This window comes from Gobius niger (assembly GCF_951799975.1).
Source record: "Gobius niger genome assembly, chromosome: 2".
NCBI classification, from domain to species: Eukaryota; Metazoa; Chordata; class Actinopteri; order Gobiiformes; family Gobiidae; genus Gobius; species Gobius niger.
In genome coordinates this window covers 20,658,465-20,681,327 of record NC_136853.1, presented here as the reverse complement: position 1 = coordinate 20,681,327, position 22,863 = coordinate 20,658,465, and the positions used below count along the sequence as shown (strand labels likewise).

Genomic DNA, 22,863 nt, shown 5'->3' with positions numbered 1-22,863 from the left:
TGCGCACAAAACACAGTCTTCTTCAACAAAACATTCATGAAGAATGAATGCCAGCACAAATACAATATATATATATATATATATATGCATGCACTCACTTTCTCTGCCTTAGCGTCAGGTGTTTCGGTGGACTTCTGTCTGATGAGCAGCTGCTTCCTCCGCTCCTGTCTCATTGCCCTCTTTTGAAAGTCTTCATTGTGACTCATTAGATGTTGTGCTAGTGTTTCCAGACTCAGGAAACTAAGCTCACAGTGAGAGCAGTTATACACCTCGTCCTCGTCCTCCGGTCCAGGCATCACCCCAAAGTCCCTCTTCAGGTCGTTGTCATGGTGATCGTTGTAGTGCATAGAGAGCAGCTCCCCTTTGCTGAACGACAGTCGGAAGCATTTGGAACACTTGAAGGGCAGCACCTCATCATTGTCTGCCTCTTGGTCAAGTGCAATTTCCATTCCGTCGGTTTGCTCTTCCTGCATTTCGCTATTCTCGTTTTTCTCATCTTTGGCGTAAATGACGGTAAAATAGCGGCCGAGCTTGCTAGTTTGTTGTTTTTTGGGAAAGACACCTGGGTGGCGTTTGATGTAGTGTGAAACAATGCTCTTTCTGCTAAAAGCCTGGAAAGCACAAAGGGAGCATTTTCGTTGCTCTACAGCTAAGCGTATTTCTTCACTCATTTCTGTGTTCTCCCCTTCAGAGGGTAAAGGGGCTAGAACTTTAGCAGGTTTCTCAGTCATTGTCTTGGAGGCGGCCAAACAGTGGGTGTAGTAAGCATCAATATCATGGCGCTTCTGGTAGTGTGCTGCCAGGCCTTTGCGTATTGGGTTGGTGTATGCGCACAGGGCACACTTAAACACATTGTTCTTCCCCTCCGGCTGGGCTCGGACATTATTGTGTTTGATCCGGTAATGTCGAGCAATGCCTTTCCGAGTGGAGCAAAAATACTTGCAGAGTTGACACTTAAATATAGCATGTTTCTCAGTTTTATTTACAGGTAACTGTGGAACACCAAAAGCGACTTCACCCCTTTCCTGCCCTTGAGGAGCATTTGCTGAATTATTGCCACTGCATTCGGCGACCAACTCGGCTTCTTTGCTTGAGAAAGTTGTAAATGAGGCAGAGAAGATATCAGTTACCGACTGGTTGTGGTATTTTTCATAGTGGATTTTCAATTTTTCTAATGTTCCATGTGTATACGAACACATCTTGCATCTGTAAGCACCAAAACCTTGTCTTTGAGTCTTGCACTTATCATCTCCTTCTGCTACGTCAGCAATGTGTTCAATATCATCTGCAAAGTCCTCTGCAGTGACTTTAATTAGTGGGTGTCTTTTCTGATAGTGGGTGAGCACTCCGTGGATGCGAGAGTTTACATACGGGCAGTGTCTGCATTTATACACAGAACTAGGGTTGATGTCAGCCTCCTGTGCAAAATCTGCAGCTTTCACTTTCATCCCAGGGTGCTTTTTCCCATAGTGAGTGAGGAGGCCATGGAGGCTGTTATATTCAGACAAGCAGACAGTGCACTGATACGAGTTGGTAGAGATGGAAAGGCGTGGGTGCACTGGATGCGGGTTGCTTTCTCGAGGAGGTGTGGCAATCACTAGGGGGGAGTCATCGTCAAGAGGCTGACAGTCAAAGGATGGCTGATCTTTAGGAAGAGACAAATGAGCTTGCCCATCTGATTCAGTTCCTTGTATTATATCCAACAGCACAGACTCATCGCCCTTGATAACCCATGGATGAATGGCCTGATAATGACTGGTGATGTCCCATATAGTGCATGCCTCAAATGCACAGTCTTTACATTTGTAATGTTTTGTTTCCAAGTTGCCTCCTGTTTGGGTCTCTGGCCCAGCCCATAGTTTGCTGGCCATATACGCATAATCCACATTATGCTCCGGGTGGCGTTTCTGGTAATGAACCAGTAGTCCTTGAGGTTCTGCATGGGAGTAGATGCACCACTCGCAGTGGTAACCAGCCTCCAAGATGCCATCTTGGTAGGCCCAGTGCAAAATAGTCATAGCTGTAGCCTTCACTGTGGGATGCTCCTTCTTCAAATGTTTCTTGAGCGCATAAATATAAGGGGATGTATAGAGGCAGTGTCTGCACTTGAGGGAGCGGAGTGGCATGCCAGCATCAGGGTCAGACGGGGCAGCGGTGACAGCAGTGGAGACATTGCTGGACTGAACCATCTGAGCGCGCTCACGCTGACTCCGGACTACTGCAGTATGTCGACGCACAAGGTCAGCACTAGCCTTAGTTTCCTTATGTTTTTTCTGGTAGTGAATGAGCACTCCTTTCACAGTGCGGTTGCCGTAATCACAATGCTGACAGAAGAACAGCTCATCTTCACCTTTGTCTCCATTTCCTTGATTAGCATTTGATTCCTCTTGTCTGCTGTTCTGAATTTGCTTCAAGAACTGTTTTGGCGCTGCAATTTGTAGTTCGTCCATCAACTTCATCAGCCCCTGGGTAGGTGGACCATTCTTAATATATTTAGCGGTCACTTTTACCTCTGGGTGTCTCTTTTGGTAATGAACTAAAACCCCCACCACAGATCTGTTGCTATAGACACAATGTTTGCAGTAGAACATGTCCTCATCAGAACCATAGGCAGCTACAGTACTAACAGAGGGTTTAGGAGGTGAACCAACACTTACGTTAAAGGAGTTGAGAGCAGGCTGAGACTGATCCACTGAAATGATCTTCATATTTTTTTGAATACGGAAATAGGATGCTTTTTGCTCTGGATGTTTCTTTTGGTAATGAACCAAAACAGAGTGCATGTTTGGGCTAGCAAAGGAACATACATCACAGTCATATACAACAACATTACCATTACCAACTTCTGTAATAGCCTCTATTTCAGTGCCCGACTCAGGGGTCTTAGACACACTTTTAGACACTGGACTTGAGCTGGACCTCACACTCGAGGCGGCTGAATTTAAACTCTTGGGGCCAGAGTTTAATATCTCCCTAAGGGTTTGTGATTCACCTGCTTTGTGAGGTTGCTCCACATAATAGCTAGAAAAAATCATAGCATTATTGATCTTGACAGTTGGGTGCATTCTTTGATAATGAGGCATGAGGCTGCGGACATTCGGGCTTGTGTAAGAACAAAAGCGACACATGTACACAAGATTAGGCTGGTTAAAGTTAAGAACATTACTCGCTTCAGGGTGGTGATCCATGTAGTGTTGATGCAAATCATTATAATTCGTATACTCAATGTAACACTCTAAACAACGAAAAACTGCACTTTGATCTTCTGGATCTAGAATGTACTTGAAGCTGAACTTAATGAAAGGATGCATTCTCTGGTAGTGAGTGCTGACACTACGAGCTGACTTGTTGTGGTAGTCACAGTGCTTACAGTAGAAACGTGCATTTCCAGACTCTTCTGCAAAGTCACTGTTGTCGTGAACAGTGTCACCAGCATTTACAGATATGTTTTCACTATCATCAGACAGAGTGAATGAAATAGGAATACTCCTATGTTTTGACTTAGGATTGCTCTTTCTCTTTCCAATTCGTCCGCCCTCATGGACAAGAGCTAAATCCTGTTCCAGGAGGGGTGTGCTATGGATAAAGACAGAATTTTGACCATCATGATTTCTGCCATCAAAATCAGCATTACTGTGATTTTCCCCCATATCTTCATCATCTATGTCATCCAGATTTATGACCAGGTCTTGCTGGCTTTGGCTTATCTTACTCTGAAGGTTGCTGGCTATTTCATCAATTCTAGTCCTTTTCTTAACAGAGGACAAATCCAAAGGCAGGTCATTAATGGACTTTCTGGCTCTTTTCCCTGTTACCAAGGGCTTTTTTGTTGCAAGTCCTAAAATTGAAGTCTGAGCCTTCTGCAGCAACATTGGAGAGGAATTGGAATCCTCGGGCTGGTCACTTAGCTGACCATCGAAGACAATATGATCTAAATCATCACAGTATGAATGCTTATGCTGCTGGTGAACCCTGAGACCTTTCAAAGTTGTGGTTGAGAAGGAGCACAGTGTGCAGCGATACGGGTTTTGGTGGTCACTGGGTGTGCTGGCTAACCTTTTTCCATTTACCTTCACGCTTACATTACTTCCATTCACAGGTTCTATACTGCTGTCAACTGCATGTTCTGGACTCTCTGCGGTTAAGTCTAAAGTCTCACATTGTGAAGAAACGTGCGTCTGCTTGTGGGTGCCTAACTTTAACGGACTAGTAGAAATAAATGGGCATTCATCACATTTGTAGACTGTTGCTTTCCCCGACAAGTGAATGTTTTCAATGTGACGGGATATGCTCCTGCGGTGCATGGTGAGGAAAGAGCAAAATGGACACTGAAACCTGTTCATGTATTTTCTGAAGGGTACTCCTTTAGTCTCCATTAATTTACTGTCTTCCTCAGACAGCAGCAGCTTTACGTCTGCCGACAGTGTCCCTGTATAACTTGGGTCATCAGTGTCCCCCAACTCTTCTTCATCACCATCATCCTCGTCATCATCGTCATCCAAGCTGCTGGGAGACTCTTCCTCATTGTCCATTTCAGACACTGTTTTAGTCACGTCTGCTGACGTGAACTTCTTTGACAAAATAGAAGCACCAGTGCTGTTTGGTGTAGCAGCAGTGATTTGAGCATATTCAAAAGGTGAAATCTCTGCAACAGAGCTTTTTTCTGATGTTTGCCCAAGAGTCTCCTCGTGGGATGTCATGTTTGGGCTATTGCCAGAGGAGGGAGCCTGTTGCTTGGGTGAGACCGCTCTCTCTTCCCCTTCCAGATCTGTAACTATCTTAACCTTGTCACCATGTTCCTTCACCACATGGTTAGTCCAGCTGTCTTTCTGGTCAGTCTGATAAGTGCACCACTCGCATGCAAAAGTGCCCTTCGCAACCTCCTCACTGGGCTCCAGGTTTTCTGAAGAATTGTCTTCTTTATTGTGATACATCAGTTGGTGTTTTAACAACCTTGCTTTGCGCGGAGTCTTGTATGTGCAATGCTGGCAGGAATACATCTTGGAATGGTCATTGCTGCTGGGCTGGTTGGATTGCTCCGAGGACACACTGGAGTCATCGGAATCATCTTCTATCACATTGTGCACTTTTTTGGTGTGATTTCTCAAGAAAGACTTGGAACGGAAATAACGGACACAGAACTTGCACTGGAAAAACGGCAGCAGAGATTCAGCAGTCTGCTTTGGTGGTGTGTGGTTGGAGCTCTCTGGAGCAGGACCTGAAACAAAAAGATTCAGCTCAGTTTTATACAAAAACACAAAACAGCTTATGATCTCTGTGGAAAAAACAACTCAACTTAATAACCCTACAAATATTACACCAGATTTTCAAATACATATACTGTATTACATAAATATTACATTAAAAATAAATTGTACAGATAAAAGTCAACACAAATTTGGACAGTGTTTTTTTGTTGTTGTCCAAAACCATAATTATTTATGCATTGTATTATAGTATTATAGTATTATCATGTACAACAAAAATGACCAACTTATTCCTTTTTGTTGCATTGCAAGAACATGCTTATGTTTTGCACGTTGCGTGCATGTAAAGTAGGAGTGTGTGTCCTCCAGTGCATTTTACATACTTGGAGCAGATTTAGGAGCGGCATAATCTGTGTCATCCTTATCCTCATGTTCCCCTTCTTCCTCCTCCTCCTCCTCCTCCTTCACAGAGTCTGAGTCGTCAGCATCAGCCGGCTGCAGGAAAGCTGTGTGCACTTCCTGAATGTGGGACTTGAGCTCGTCGTACGACTCGGCACGGAAGTCACAACCATCACACTGCAGTACCTCCATCTTTTGGAGGGGGCGCACTCCCTGGAAAAATCAGGGAAACCTGCAAATAAAAAGAGAAACATGAAAGGTTAAAAGATACTACAAAATTTTTATTTATTTTTTAAACAATTGAAGCATGATAACACATAAGCTGTCACAGAGGAATGTAAAAACATGACGTGAAAAGTGCAGGTTTGTGGATGGGGTTTTCTAAACTACAGAGTGCAGACTACATCTCAAGAACCTTTGTGTACAGTGAACACATTCTATGTGACGGAGAGCTTACACAAACAACACCAGCTTATGTATTACATGAGAGAACTAAATTATAACACTGAGGCGTTCTGCAGAATATGAGCACTGAAATAGGTGTAAGGGAAACTCAACTGTTGGTTCATCGTTTCATTGTTTTTACAGCAACACTAGGGGGCACTGTGACTAGGGGACTTTACTGATCAAGTTTAACATCCTGCTTCTCCAACTGTAATGTTTTTATTCATTAATTCATTCAAAAACAAAACAAAAACCTGAAATGAATGAAAAGAAAAATAAACTCTCTCCTGTACTTCACAAAAGTATTCAAGATGGTGTGGGACAGCATTTCCTTGCCTCAGTGGACCGTTTTTTTCAACAAAGTAAATTAGCAGATTTTGAGAACACATATTATTTTTTTGTATGTGTTCGGAGACAGACCTTCCTTTAAAATAGGTTTATGAAAATTTAACATGATTACTAATGACAACTCCAGCAGAGTACGAAGAATAATCAAGTGAAGGATGGATGACACATGAACCAAAACAGCAAGACAACAGAATTAAGGAGGCGGTTTCCTGTAGTTTTCAGATGTAAATTTCAATTATACATTTGAGAAATTTACATATAGACTGGTGCTGCTATGGGATGTCTGAATGGGATACAATAGACATGAGAGGAATTTTGCACTTTTACGTAACTCAGCATGCTAAGAAGGTCTCATTTTAGTGCTGCATCATTTGAACCACAACAAAGGGACTGAGGGGGGATTACGGAGCGATTTGTCCCATTTTTATTACCTTGGGATAAGCAACAGCTGGAGAGCAGCTCCAAAGCTCAGTTTTCAGCACTAGCCTTCTATCAGATTGTATCAATTCTCTGAGATTGAATGAGTCAGTGAAGAAATTAATGAAAAAAAGTTATAAAACATGTACTGTGGTAACTCTTGTGTAAAAACTTGTAATTGTGAGTAAATCTGTGTGAGCTTTGTGTCAAAAAAAAAAAAAAGATGTAAAATCTGTGTTTCTTGTATTTCAACTTCAGAATTACTCCATTATTATTAATCTATCATTTTATTGTGTGTTCTTTGGAAACATCAGGATTCACAAATGATTTTACATAGTGTGTTGGATTACGCAAGTCTAGGAGAATTTTCCTCAATAACTTTTTTACTCTGACATGAGTAATTTTTTGGAAGACTACTTCTTACTTCTATTTAATTGTGCATTTGTGATTAAGTGAGATGATTTCCCCAAATAATTAAGTGTGAGGCTGTGTGGAGAAGGATTGCTGATACATCGATTGAAAAATGTTGTACGACTAGACCTCAACATATTTTATGATATTACATTACATTATATTATATTACATAAGAGAGGTAGGGCTGGGCGATATGGCCAAAAAATTAAATCAGTATTTTACTCAGTTTGGACGATTACGATTTTAATCGATTTTATTTCAAATAAACTTTAAAAAGTCTCCTGATCTTTCATATGAAGAAAACTGCTCATTAATATTTCATAATGTAGCTACAATTAGGCCCATTAAGATAACAAAACACTTTATTTAAAAATAGAATTTTTCTGTTTTATATGTTCCTTGTCTGCTCTCAAAAGTAAAACCTCTTAATCAGCCATGGAGTTTTCAAAAGGGTTTCATTTTTATCGTCTTCATGCCTCTGCTGTGATTGACAACTGTCTCTATGGAGACTCAAGAGAAAGGAGCGGAGTTAAATGGTCCGCTCAGAGCAGAGTGAGAGAAAGGTACAGGAGCAGACCGGAGGAAAGTGGGAAACTCCACCCCGTCCTCTTAAAACACAACCCTTTGGCTTTTGTGAAGCAGCAGAGAACGTCAGAAAGTCTCTGCTTCTCCGCTGGTGTCATTTCGTCTAAATGCTGTTAAATTGGCCGCACGTTGACATGGAGACATGGAGCGGCGGACTCAATTTTACAATTTAGCCATTTTCCAAATTGTCTGTTCTGTGTTTAATTGAATTAATTTGATTTATCGCCCAGCCCTAAAGAGAACAAAGTCATTTTTGCGCCCAAGTTGTGAAGAAGGGAGTTCCTTTTTAACCTGCTCTGTAAAAGGGACACCACCTGTTCTTTTTTCTTACCAAAGAATAATATCTTGGCAAAAGTGCGGTTTCGAAAGGTACACGACTTTATTCAACCCTCCTAAAGAAGAGTCCACTCGCCAGAAATGGCTGGAATTTCCCTCCAGGATTCAGCAGCTAACCCAGCCAGAATATTTGTCCGTGACTTCACTGGTGCTTGGCGAACCTTAGCCAGTACCAGAGTGGATTGTCCGATTGATTAACTTTTATAACCTGCACGATTCCCACAATAAAAACACCAGATGGAGAGGAGAGGCCAGAGCAGCACCAAACCACGAGCTAAAAAGTAATATGTGTTAGCCATTCATGAAGCTGTTTTGCATATGTCAACTCCTCATAACTGCATTGTGAAGTAACATCACTTATTGCTGCGATAATTATATTTTTACTACTGCTAATGTTGCATCAACTCAGAGAGAGAGAGGGGGGGCGTCTTGTCTTCCGGGTTGGAAAAATACCCCCAGAAAATACTTATATTTCTCACAAAAATGATATATAAATGCCTATAGTTTATTTTGGCTAGGATAGCATGATATAGGCCCTTTAATAATACTTGCGTTCCATCAAATAGATACAGACGGACTCTTGCCCATATATGGTCGTGCTAAAAGCAGAGGGGGAAAACAAAGAAGGAAAAAAAAAAGAACTTTCTCTCATTTCTCCACCATTACTTTAACAAATGCTGAATTATGAATATATTTCTCCACTAAATACAGATACAGAGACATAGAGAGGAGCGAAGTGGTTCAACAGCCCAAAAAACGGACAATGCTAAATCAGGAAGCTCATGTTAGCTTCATACTACATGCTTACGTTAAAAAACCATATGGACCTGCTTTGGCTTGACCATTGGTTTGTGATGGTTTATGGTCGGCCAGAAAAAAGGCTAAAAAGAGTGAAAAATTGTGATAACCATGAGAGGGTTTCTTTCCCCTCGACTAGGCCCCGCCCCCTTGTAGGACGGGTCGCCGTCTGTATCTATGACAGCCAGGCCCAGGCAGTCGATTATATGCGAGTCATTTAAATTTGTAAAACATTTAAACTTACAGACAACAGATTTGACATTTGGTAAGCGTACACCTTTAAGTGGTAGGTGCACTTTAACAGAGATGTCGCTTTGGACAATAACAGCTCTGTCCTCGTGTCCTTCAGCACAGACATGGCAGTGAAAGAAAAACACTCTGCTTTAGAACAACAGAGAAAGCTAGTAAAAAAAGTATCTTGATGAAAATGTTGACATGGCATGTTTGTGTTGTAAAGTTAGTTTACGGTTTAGAAGGCATGAACTTGAATGTTGGAAAGTGCTCACAGGCTGCCTCTGAGAAATGCAACACCATGTATGCAAATATTAAACGTTTAAAATGTGCCCAAGTGTCAGTTTCTTTTCAGAGATTAACTGTAGGTTCCTGCTGATGATCCCTTTCTTTCTCACAGCCAACTGACCAGCTCACTGCAGCAGTAGAAGCTTCCAGCGTGTTCCTGAGCAACCATGCCTTCATTGTGTAGGGGGTTAAGTTACAGCCTGCACCATGGGGCCCCACCCTGCCCTGTTGGCAGTCCACCTCTATTTGGAACAAAGTGGCTTCCTTCTGCAAGTCTGCTAGAAGTATTTGTTATTCGTATTTGTTCTTTACAGAGGAGAGTGGGAAAATCTTGCGCAGAGGAAAAAGCCTTCAAAATCACAATCTTCTCTCAATGTGTCATTCAGTGTACAGTGTTTAAGATGTGAGAAGTGTGAGTGCTCTTTGAGTCAGCTGGGGCTTGGACAGGCTGTGACTGAGCAGCTCAGATCCTCCTCTGAGCCCACATTCAAGGGCAGCCATTTTAAGAGCTGTCTGTGTCTGTATACTTAGGTGTCCAGCCAGCACACAACATGGACCCACATATCTGATCCTCTTCCTCAAAGGCAGGCAGCCCCTCACTGGAGAACTGCTGACAGAAATCTATCTGCCAGATGCACAGTGCCCAAGCCTTTCCCCGCACCACACAGACTAGACAAACAGAATGTTTTACCAAATCCTCTCATTCCTCTGCAACATTATCTCCTGCATCAAAATCCCTATTCTATGCACCGATGGCTCAGAACAAGCAGCATGCACCACAGCTCTGAAGAAGAAAGTAAAGCACATCCAGGTTCCTGCAGAAGCTGCCAGCTATGTTCCACAAGGGGGTCTAAAAATGTGAGGCATGTCTGAACTTCTTTATCTGAGCGCAATGCAGCCCTGAGAAGACTCTGAGGGGCAGAGAAGTAGAGGGGAAGAGAGAGGGGAGAGGGGAGGGGGAGTCATGGCGGCACCACCTGGAAGACCATCAGTGGGGAGGCACACAGGACAAAGCCATCGGACAAGGCTCCCCAGATTCCAAAGTCTGCTGACATTTGTTAATCACCAACCGGTCTCTCTGCATCGGTGAGCTCTGCCAGCGGTCACACCCTCCACTCAAACTGGCTGACAGCAGCTGCTCGGCCTGAATGAGGCCTCTGAATAAGCCAACATTAAGCTGATTAGATGTACAGAGGTTTTGTCTTTAACTCCTGGTCACTGCTCCTCTCTGCTGAGGTCTCCAACATGCTACAATATGACCAGCATCAAGCAACACAGAACTCCAACAACAGATACAATAGACCCAAGATGTGAAGATGTTGCTTTTTATATTTTCTAAATTCGTATCCAATGTTGGTTATGTTTGCAAGCCATCACCAAAATCAATACAATATTTTTAATTTGGTAATATACGCCACAAGGAAATTGACTGAAAACTGGCTGTCGTGGAATCACAAGGAAACGTGAATCCCTTCAAAACTCAACATCTCTATAAAAGCTAAACCAGTAGTTCAGGATCATGATAGAGTGTGGTCAAAGTGTGGTAACTTTAATCAAGTATGGTGGTGTTTGCACTTGCATGATTACGTCACTAACGTGATGAAGACACAATGAGTCCCGGCAGTTTCATCATTACTCAGGGATGTGTCGAACATACCCAAGCAAGAGACCACATCAACAACACTTTCAACTCCTGTCAATTATTTTCAGCACTTTTAAAAAGGGACTATTTTCCTCCCCCGATTTGCTCCAACAATGTCCTAATGTGTAGAATGAGACCAGACCTGTTCACCACAACTGCCTCTAAAATCCTGCACTGTCACCCAAACGTTGCTCCCTCAGGTCCTAAGGGTCATGCACGAGCTTAATATAGAAGGTGCAGTTACACATATGACCAGAGGTGGCAGTAGTGAGTATAAAATGGCCAACTTGCATCTTGCCCCTTTAAAACAACAACTGTTAATAAATTATATGAGTAGAGTATAAATAAAGTAAAGTAAAAATAATAATAATGAAGGTACTGAACCAAATAAAAACATGTGTATCAAACACTGGTACCAACAAATAGTTTTGATGCGGGTGGGGCCTCAGGTACTGGCATCGCAAACCAGGTATTGTTAAAGTACTGGTATCAATGTTTTACCCAGTCATGACACCTGACAACACAAGAATACAGATTTGTGGGAGTCCATTCATGTACAAGTAAAGGAGCAATTATTAATTATGTTTGAATGGAATTAGACACATATATTGCCCTTGTAGAATTTATTGTATTACTACTTTATGTTTCATGTTGCACAGTGCACAAGTGGCTCATGGCAAAAAGCTAAGAACATGAACATTTTTCTTCTTTAACTGCGCCGTTTCTCCGTAAGAGAGAGAAAGTGAGTTTGTAATTAACAACACTTCCAATAGTGCAACAGTATCTCCAATTGTGATCGTTTTATGCACAAATGCAGCAACAATCAGTGTGGACGAGACATCATGAGGTGTGCTGTGGCATCTGGCACCAAGATGTCAGCAGAAGATATTTTCAGCCCAGGAGGTTTGAGCTCTCCTTTTAGTCCAAACTTGTCTGTACAGATTATTTAAGACCCCTTTTCTTGCGTTTGCATCATTTGCAAACTGCATTAGGTCAAATGTTGCTCAAACAACTCGCTCCCTTTGACTTTGTTAGTTAGTCTTGCTGGTTTGATGAACTATAGAGAGACCAGTCTTGCAGAGAAGTGCGGCAGACCGGGGTGAGTTGGGTCACATGAGACATTTCTAGGCTTTGCTTTAGGGCTGTGTACCGTTAACCCTTTTTTGATACCAGTGCTTAAACGATATTGATACCTGAATGATGCTTTTATCAATATCAATACTAAAAATATGTGTCCTGTAGAACCAGAAAAGAGAACAATGTTAATTTATTCCATAAAAGACTATTTCTTTTAAATTTGATTTGCGGTGAAACAACCAAATAATGAATGCTGTCCGTGGATAAACAGACATAAAAACTTTTTTTCCCTCTGTATCCCTCTTATTTTTTCGATACAATACTGGTATCGTTTGATAGTACTCAGCCCTACTAAGTAAACTTTCCAGAACAATGAAAAGATAAAGCCTCGTGATTTAGAGATATCTAATAGTCATGATACCAATTTTCATTATTGCGATGATTTGTCTAAGGGGAGGGTTGGGTCACTATTCTGAAGGGTTGACACACTTACATTTATCTGTGACAGGATGACATGTTATGGAATTTGTCAATTTGGTAAAAGTTAGAATAATGAAATATAAAACAGGTATCCTTAACTTGAATTACTAAACTTGATAATTTTAAGAAAGACTGTTGTGGAACGGAGGGAGCTGCGTAGGAGGAAGAGGACGGAGGAGCTGCTGACCAGTGCAGGACACCACGCTCTGAAACAGGGACAAACCCAGAAGGCGCAGAGCAGACCTGTCAGACCCTCCTACAGATAAAGGGGAACAACATGAGAACAACAGTCTCTGGATTAATGAGTTCTAGTAAGGTCTTCCCTGGTCTGGGTTTGCAAACAAAACAGAACATCCAATCACTCAGAGTTGTGTGACCCAACCCAACCCACAACATTTGACCCCATTTTAGATGTTTTCGCCTCCAGCTAAAAAACATGTGGCATTTAGTCAATGTTATAATACTTCCTCTGTAAATTTTGACTATTCATCCTGGAAACTATGATAAATGACATCATACAACCTCTCAGTTTAGCCAGGTCTCTTATAGGCTCTAAAACACTGGAAGACCCAACCCCCCCGTGACCCAACCCTCCCCACTCTCCTCAGACCAGTCACACCTTTCTGCAGAGAGCTCCATGAAAACCATTTGTGAAATTCTAATTCATAATAATTTCAGTTTAAGACTTTTATACTGAATGCCAAATTTGATATATTCTCACGTCTTTGAACAGTGAGATGAAGCAGAAATGTACCGGGACACAGGGGGAAAAACACTATGCACCCTTGATGCGATACAGTCAATCTCACTAGTGATGATCAGAAATAGAGAATACCTTTTGAAAAAGTAAGCAGCATTTACTGTTTAATGCCATGAATGTTGGAGAGAAGCAGTCCTGAGTCCTGCTGCCTCTTTCTTCCATTGTGACATTATGCATTTCACCAGACACATAACAAGGGCCAGGACAGACAACTGAGTCACTCCTTCCACATCTGCCTTAGAACGCCATTTTTATTTCAGCTATAACAAACCCACTGCACCTTACAGCAACCGCCTCCATGTTAATTCAACTTGGTACCTATCTTCTGGGTTTTCATGGCGTAGGGTTCACCTGTACATTGAGTAACGCGTGGTGGTGTTATGGTTCACATTAGGAACCGCATGTTTTTGTTGTCTGAGGACCAGTGAAAATAATATCTGGTTTATGACACGTAACTATATGACCTTCAGAGGCTCGTACACACTGTTGGCCTTTATCTTTCAGCACTGTGGCAGATAGCAGCCGTTCAAAAGAAAAGCAATTTTGACCCAGCTGACCTTCATATTCCACTCAAGCGCACCATCTGAGCCGTGCTGCAGGTCACCACTGGCACCATGCTTGAGCATACAGTGGGTACCCGTACACTTTAACCTTGACATTTTGCCATGTTATGGTCCACAAACATAAATATATGAATTGAAATTTTATGTGAAATTTTAAGTGAAGTATTGTATCTATACCCCCTGAGTAAATACTTGTGCAACAGCCCAAGCTCAGTTAGATTTGATGGAGAGCGCTTGTGAACTGCAGTTTTCAGATCTTTCCAGATTCTCGATTGGATTTAGGTCTGGACTTTGACTTGGCCTTTCAAACACATGGATATGTTTTGTTTTCAACCATTTCACTGTTACCCCGGCTTTATGTTTAGGGTTGTTGTCTTGCTGCAAGGTGAACCTGCGCCCCAGTTTCACGTCTTTTGAGGACTCCAACGTCTTTTCGTCCAAGATTACCCTTTATTTGGCCCAATCCATCTTCCCTTCAGCTCGAACCATTTTCCCTGTCCCTGCTGAAGAAAAGGATGATGTGCAGTGTTCCTTTTACGCCAACATATCGTTTTGCATTGAGGCCAAAAGGCTCAATGTTGATGTCATCTGGCCAAATCACCGTCTCCCACCTGTTTGCTGTATCCCCCATGTGGCTTCTGGCAAAGAGCAAACAGGACTTCTTATGGTTTTCTTTAAAAAAAATGGCTTGTTCTAGCCACTCTTCCATAAAGGCCAGATTTGTGCAGTGTACGACTAATAGTTGTTCTGTGTACAGTTTCCCCCACCTGACCTGTAGCTCTCTGCAGTTCATCCAGGGTCATCATAGGCTTGGACTTCATGATGCTGTCTGCTCCCCAATAGTCTCTTAACAGACCTTTGAGACCATCACAGAGCAGCTGTGTTTGAACTGAGATTATATTACACACAGGTAGACTCTTTAGTCATTGGGTCAACATGTGATCATTCAGAAATCATCAGGCAACTTCTCAAGGCAATTGGTTGCACTAAAAGGGAAGGGGTATAGATACTTTTGGACACCCCACTTTTCAGATTTTATTCATAAAAAACAGTTCAAATTATACGTTTATGGACCATAGTGTGGCAAAATGTCGAAAAGTTAAAGGGGTACGGATACCTATAGTAGATATTTTCTATAGGGATGCTAAATGCAAAAATATTTGTAGTTTAACACGTCTGATGGTTGCTCTGCACACAGCCCCATGTTTAGTCTAAACAAACTCCTCAAAGAACAGGGCTGGTGAAGATCCATCTCATAATACAAAGCTCTTCTTAATCCCTAGTTGATTATGAATATTTGTAAAGTAATTTGAACTTTGATTTGAACAGACACGGACTAGTGGTAATGATTGTTTGAACCAACACACTGCGTCACGGTAAGGAAGGTAAACCATTAACTCATTCGTGGCAATTACTTCATCTTTACTTCATCTCAACTAGCTGAGATAATATCCTAGAACACGGCCGCCCTCATAAGCAATCATCTCCCCCTTCGGCCGTCAGTGAGTGGCACCACAGCGTCTCTGATCCCATGGCACTGCTCATTTAAGAAAGTCTGAATTCACAGATGAGACTTCGATCGCGCCTGGTCGATTAAAGGAGCGGGCCTTTTCACAGGAGATGTGACGGATCAATAATGCTCACAACATTTTGTCATAACATTCATCAAACATCTAGCCTGGGAGGAACGAGGGCGGGAATACCGAGAACACAACAAGAAATACAGAGAACGAATTCCAAGATCATTACTGAAGCCTGAAAAACGATGACACCAAATGGTCAGGAGGGGGGGAAAAAACGTGTACTGTTATCGCACGTATCTGTAAATCACCAAACATCTCTAAACCTCTCCAGACTATATAAAAATTGCTGGAATTAATCTGACAACCAATCTGGTGCAGGAACCATATGGCACTCCAAAAAGTAGGTCAGGCTTTGACGAGCCAACAATGCACTGACCAAGAGCTTTCTTCAAGCTTTTCTTCCATCTCACATGAGGAAATACTAAGTGTGTGTTCAGAGCCGTAAATAATAAGGTAGAAACTGTTGTGAGAGACCTACAATTCCAACAACAAGTGTGGGGTATTTTTGGTATTGGTATATCGCTTTTTTTTTTTTATTATTCCAAAAGCAAGTTCAATTTCCTGTCTCTGGGATAAAACGCATTCTTCTAAAACAGACTTTAGTTGAGAACATCGCAGCAGCTGCACATCTTCCATTCTATACTTTACTGTGGATGAACTCAGATCAATCCAGGAGCCAGCGTTATTTTTAACTGTTGGCCCCTTGATAATATTTCCCCCCGGAGATTCAGATGATTTGGAAATCCATCAAACCCGTCGACCTTCCCCATTGATAACATGCACTGCTACTTATTAAGATGGTGAAATGAGCCACGCTTTCTAATTCAGAAGCTTAATCTGACAATCCTGTTGATATTTTCTTATCCAGCTGGGAATTCGATAGTATGACTGTGGGATCACACACTAATGATTTGATTCTTCCCTTTCTTTTTGTTTTTCACTTAATTTCCTAAAATCAAAGTCAGTACAAATTCAACATTTTTATGACATTGTGATGTTGACTGTGCCACATTTTGGTTGTAAAAACAAATCATGGCTCCGAAGCGCCCTGATTCACAGAGTAACCCTGAATGTGAAGCGCTGATGTTGATGGCTGCAGCTCGACCTTGGCTTGTGTCACACTGAAAGGTTGCAAAAAAAAAAAAAAAAAGCTACATATCCCAATAGCAGGCCTCGAGACATATTTACTGCATTGGTTTTGAAAGCGACGGGACAGCATATGATGGCAATTGACCATTATCCATTTTATTAAACAACATACAAATTATCTTCACGTTTCAATAAAGATCCAGGATAATATCATGTTATTTAACTCGCCATCGCACAAGGTCAGCCTGTGCCTGCGTGAGCGCGTCTTTGCCTGTTGTTACCCGACATCACCTCCACAGTCAGACCGCTGTTGATACTTAATACAGCCGCATTAACTCTCCTCTGTCTCACCAAATCAGGACATATACTGTCAATCACAGCCATCTAAAAGTACCAGTCATCTGATGTGAGACAGCCTGCGTCACAAGGGTGCTGCTCACGACCTTCGTCCGTGAGTATGGCCTTGGTGTTTTGGAAAACTCATGGAGTAACTGGACTGCACATTGAACTCCTTTTACGACTTCGTTTTCTTTAAAGTGAATTGCATATTGTCTGCTTTAATTATGCTGATAAGTCTCTGGTATCCAAATGTGCAGCTGGAACCGCTTTCCGAACTATATTCCTCCCAAGGGAGACAAAGTAAAACAAAAAGGTCTCGGAGAGAATGGTGCCCGACATTCAATAAATAAATGACGGGTCAATATTCAGGCTTTGCCATTCAGAACCGTATCATCCAAGAACAAATGTTAACATGCATCGCACGGCAAACTAGAAAAACAAAAAACAACTAGAATCAACTATAACATGCAAAAATGGCATCTCCGCATCCAAACCCAACTGTCATTCTTGGTCTGAAACAACCTTGTACTGGATTAAAACAGCAGGATCATATCGAGTATGCTAGATGTACACCTTTATTTTTCCAGGCTGGTTAAAATCTCTAAGCCGAGGGCAAAGGTTAGATAATGAAAGCCCTTTAAGTCATGCTTCATGCCCATTGACACAGAACATTGAAAAACAAAGCAAAAACATTAGAGACAGGGTCCTTCAGGAGTCGTTGCATACGCTGTATTTGCATATCTCATCTAGCATCAGTGGTATTCCTGAAAGCTGACAGTCATCTCCTCCATCACCAAAGCCTGGACTGCAAGACTGACACTCAATGAACACAAAGCCCATTTCACACAGCAGCAGCAGGAGCAGCAGCAGCAGCAGCAGAAAGCCCTCAGAGGCCAGAGAAGAGCTACAGCCAATCACATGAGAGGATCTTGGCCATCCACCATTTTGTTTTGCTCCTCAAGGTCTTCGAGTGTCCTGCTCAGCTGAGTAGAGTGGCCAGCCAGCATGCTCACTGCTGCTATCTTGTTACGCAGATGGTGTGTTTAAAGCAGACCTGAGCAAGCAGCTTCTCTCAAGCCTCTGCTGCAGCCGGCTTGCTCTTCTGCACAGCACCCTGTCATTGTCGTCAGCAGAAAAAGCAGAAGTGATACGTGGTGGGTTTGTTTGCAGCAAGATGGCCACCGATGAGGCACTCTAGTCTGCACACATCACAAGTGTCCTCCTGAGATCTGAGGAGAGCTGGGCCATGCGTCTGCATTCCAAGTTTTACAGGGTGGATTTCGTTATAATAACAAATGTCCCACACGTAACAAGAATAAAAAAGAAGAGAGAAAAATGAATATATCTTGACGTTTTTTCTGCCTGAGCTTAACATATGAGTGAACATAGGGGCGAAACCAACAGTCAACAACGTCACGTAAATTGTTCATTCAGAGTAATTACTCCAGGAACCATACTTTCAATTTGTCAGATAAATAAATACATTTGACATAAAGCAGTAATTGAAAAAAGTGATCAAAACCAGTGAGATGGTGATCACATAATAATCTGTGTTTTTGATTAGATTGGACCACTTCTGAATAACACAGATGTTCTGGAGACATGAAGAACTATCTCTCTGCTCTGCTGTCTCCATTATCTATCAAGAGACACTGTAAAGTATCCTTGCTGTAACAATATTCCTGACATAAGTGTAGGTCTATGAAACACAGTGGTTAGTCATTAAAGGAAAATAGACAACACTGAAGAAGACAGCGAACTGGATCTACTGGATCTCCCAAGCCCTTAAAACCTGGGATGGTGTAATCATACGTTTGTTGGAGGAAAAAAAAAAAAAATCAACACAGATGAGGTTTCTACAAGTTCACCAACTTAACCTCTTGAGGTAGCTCAACAAGTTTGTGAAGGAAAGATGAGAGAGCCATCAATATTAACTTACCACTGAGCCCTCCTTTCCAGGCTCTTAAATATTTAATCGTCTCTGGACAGCTCTGTTGCTTGTCGGCCTGTGCAGAGGATTCCCTCTACAAGACCACTCCTGTTCCTGCTTCAATGCAGGCCTTGTCCAGTGGCACCACACTGCCCAAGGAACGGGCGTCTCCAAAGAATTCAGGATTTTTTCCAGCACAGGCAGACTAAAGCTCACAGAGCTGCTTTACAGTGTCTGACTAGAGAAGAGCACAAACCCACTATGTGCTCATGGACACTTTTTATGTAAACTTCTGCTTTTATGCTTTATGCTCGTGTAGAAGACGGAGCAAGTAAAATATAAATCCAGAGCAGTTTACTACATCAGCCGAGAGATTCCCATAAGGAGAAAAGAAAACCGTTGATGATCTGAAAACAGAGGAGGAACCAGTTCTGCCGCGGTGTAACATGGCAACAGACAACAGAAACTGTAATGACACCTCAAACAAGCCACTTCCTTGTTCCACTGAAAACCCAGATCTGATCCTGCGTTTTAAACTCCACACAGTGGCAGTATCCCCTTTTACACAATGACAAGGTCAGATCAAAAAATAAAAAATCGTTTTCCAGAGCTCTCTAAAGGAAGAAGTGATTTGAATACGCTGTGTGTATTTAGTACACTGTCAGACACAACAGCGGGGCCAGACTGCATCTCACAAGCCATGCATCATGTCAAGAAAGCACTCAGCGAAGCATTTCAATTTGGTTTTGTGTGTCTCTGCAGCCTTCTGCACAGCCCCAGGTACAGCAGAATGGACGGTGCTTTGTGAATGAGAGGGGGGATGAGATGGGCTTATGAGCACATGACAAGAAAAATCAGCAAGCGATGGCACTCTCTCTACATTCACCCCGCATCAAACGATACAATTTCATTTTCAATGTCGTATTAAATGTGATGTTGTTTGCAATGCAGATAAGCACTTTTCCCCCCCAAAGTGAGTAATTGCAGGTGTAGCAAGCAGATCTGCATGCTGCCCTCGTCCATGGTGTCATGATGCATGCCATTCATTTCTGAAGAAACAGACCGCCTTTACAACAGCTTAACACACTGGCTTTGGCTGGTTAATCACTATTCCTTACAAATGTTATTTATTATTAAAGGGCATGTATATTACGGTATCATTCAGCCATTAAACACCATCATGAGTGTCGTCTCCTACTCCAAGTTTTGAGAACGTCCACACAGCCCCATAGTTCTTTCTGGGTGATAAACAATACAACTACCCACGATTCTGTCCTCTGTCCATGCCTGTGCGCCTGTGTGTACTCCTCCTCGAGAACCTGTTTGCCCTGCCATCCCAGGGAGAGGGAGTTGCGCCACCATTTTGATTGCTCTTCTAAGATCCGGCATTGTCGCAGCACACTGTGTCAAGCTCACAGTCTCCTTGTCAGCAAGATTTCACACAGTGGTCAGGGGAACTGCAGAGTGCTGTACAGCAAGTGCCTCAAACATGGCAGAGCATAGCATAGCATAGCATAGCACCTCCACTGTCCAGTACAGGCAAATGTGCCCAACACAGATCACAGGGTCATCCAAGTTAGGAGGTTAGATCTCCAAAGGCATGTAAGCACATTAGGTAAAGAGCAAGCTATGCTGTATTCATAGCCTTCACACAGAATAATGGTAAATAAATGGTCTTCTTCTAATGTTATAACCTCTGTAGGCTTTCCATGCAACGGGCCAGTTTATGCAATGGCAAGATAAGTTTATTAAACATTTAGCATGCTTAAAAATGGTTTACTTCTCTATTGACTGCCTATGATTATTTGCCTATTTAGAAATAAAGAGCACGTGCTTAGTGAGATTTAAGCTTAACAAACACTTGAACCAAAAGTATTGAATCATCTCCAGAACTTCCTCTGAAGAAAAAAAAAAAAAAAGGAAAAAAAAACCTACAACTTGCTTCCCCCTCTGGTCTAACCTTACATAGACTGCAGCCGTGTCAAGACCCACTCTGTTGAACATTAACCACTTGCATGTTCAAAACACTGCATTATATCAAGCCAGAATCTCCAGATCAGCTGGCTGCCGTGCCATCACAGGCTCACTGGCTAAAAGCGCAGCAGGAAACATGAGCAGTGAAAAGTTAATCTTGAAAGAAATGAGCCGAGCTTCATTTCCATAGGCTTCCTCTAAACTTTTGAAAAAAAGCAGACAGAGGAGGAAGGAAGGAGCTTCAGTGCAGCGCCTGCTCCACTTGGGAACTCATCCTGTCTTCCTCCATTTTATGGAGAAGCTCTAGGTATGCCAGAGCCTACCTGCTCCTGACCAGAGACAGACAAAGCCATGTTGTGGAAACGAACGAGAAAACCACACGCAGGGATCATTTAAGCCAGCAGTAGTCCACACCAAGAACATTAAAGTGGTCCCAACATGAGGAGCCTCTGAATAATTTCCACCTGATCGTGTTTCTTAATTCAAAGAGAGGAGCTGCTGTCCGAGGAGGAGGGGGTCTATAAGCTCCTCTGTGGACATGGCTTTCATGTTGCTGTGAGAGTGTGTGTGTGAGTGGACCAGCGGCTATGGCAGCTCCTCTGTGTCTGTCGCTAATGGAGGCTGCTGCCTGGGAGAGCAGAGCAATGGCATGAAGCTAACGCACTGCGATACGCACGGCCGTGGAGAGGGCGAGGAGGAAGAGAAGTGAGGGGCAGTATTCCCCTGACCAGACATGTCAGAATAACAAAACACTCGAGGTCCTGGTGCTACAGCAGAGCCTGGTCCGCGTCCATTTCCTTGTGTCACTTTGACAACAAACGTACTAAAGGCGACATAGCAAAGACGCGCAGTCATATTAGGCTAACTGTGCCGTATGGGGAAGCGAGAAGACCCACTTGACTTTGGGTGTACGGACCCGAGCGCACACTTGATTAAAATGCTCGGTTCAGCTTTCTCTGTCAAGTCGTTTGGACCTGGACTAAAGAAGGACCGCATACAATCGGCTCTATGCAGGTCATTCACGAGGCTCCTCCAAATATTCCATGAGCTACCATAAAATGTTCTCCAGACCTTGAAAGATCTGGCGAAATCCTGGTGATACTGGAAATAAGATTGAAATAACTCACTGGTACAGTCTTCTTCTGAAGAAATCCTCCCAAAAGTTGTCCTCGTATTTCATGCGTGCGCCTGGTCGCTCTAATGGATGATCGCCATCTTTCCTGCTTCTCCTTTGCTGCAGCTGCAGATGACCTGAGATCCGTCTGTCTCTGAATAATGAGCAACCACACAGACAAGGAAGACAATCTGCAAAGCAGGCTACACACAAAGAAGTTTGGGAGCCTAGCAAGCACCAGAGGGTGCACAAGAGTTTAGGAATAGACGAGGGAGCATCAGCACGGTGGACAACGCGCCTGTGTGAGAAGCTCATCCTTCATCTACTCAAGTCACACACTCCGCGAAGCTTTACACACGCGGCCACCGTCAATTTTATATAGGCTTTCCATAGTGTGCTCGTGCGTGTGCCACGTCATGGGGTTATGTACAGTTCATTTTGGTGATGCTGCTTCACGCCTTCTCCGAACACATGCACCAGTTTGATTGATAATACAGTACATACAATATATTTAATATATTTAATATTGCAATCTCATCAATCATTATTTTAGGCAATTCAATTTGACGCCGCTCACTGTCAGTACCTATTGACCGCCTTCAGATATATTGGCTACAAGCATATTCAAATCTACTTATTGCATTCAAATGTTCAAACTGTAAACAAATAACATAGTAAATAAAAAATAAATCTGTAGACCACAGCCATATGAAATATGTTAACACTGATAACCAGACTCTGTGTTTATGTAGCAGATAGTGATGCTGCTGCCCTGTGTCCAGCCAGCAGACAAAGGAGACAAAGGTGCAGGTCCTCCTCAGATGTATGTCAGAGCTGCTGGGTGG

General features: G+C 42.6%; 1 protein-coding gene across 1 annotated transcript in view; it reads right to left on the bottom strand.

Annotated features, from left to right (window-relative positions):
- The window catches only part of znf462 (zinc finger protein 462), a 32,139-nt gene extending 9,730 nt beyond the window's left edge, over window positions 1–22,409 (bottom strand). Inside the window, exons 1-3 of the mRNA XM_079551550.1 lie at window positions 22,032–22,409; window positions 5,591–5,838; window positions 99–5,218 (exon numbers count right to left, since the gene is read on the bottom strand). Of these exons, the coding sequence (XP_079407676.1) occupies window positions 99–5,218; window positions 5,591–5,798 (5,328 nt within the window). The 5' untranslated portion in view covers window positions 5,799–5,838; window positions 22,032–22,409. The remainder of the gene's footprint in view (window positions 1–98; window positions 5,219–5,590; window positions 5,839–22,031) is intronic.
- Between the last annotated feature and the right edge of the window lie 454 nt (window positions 22,410–22,863).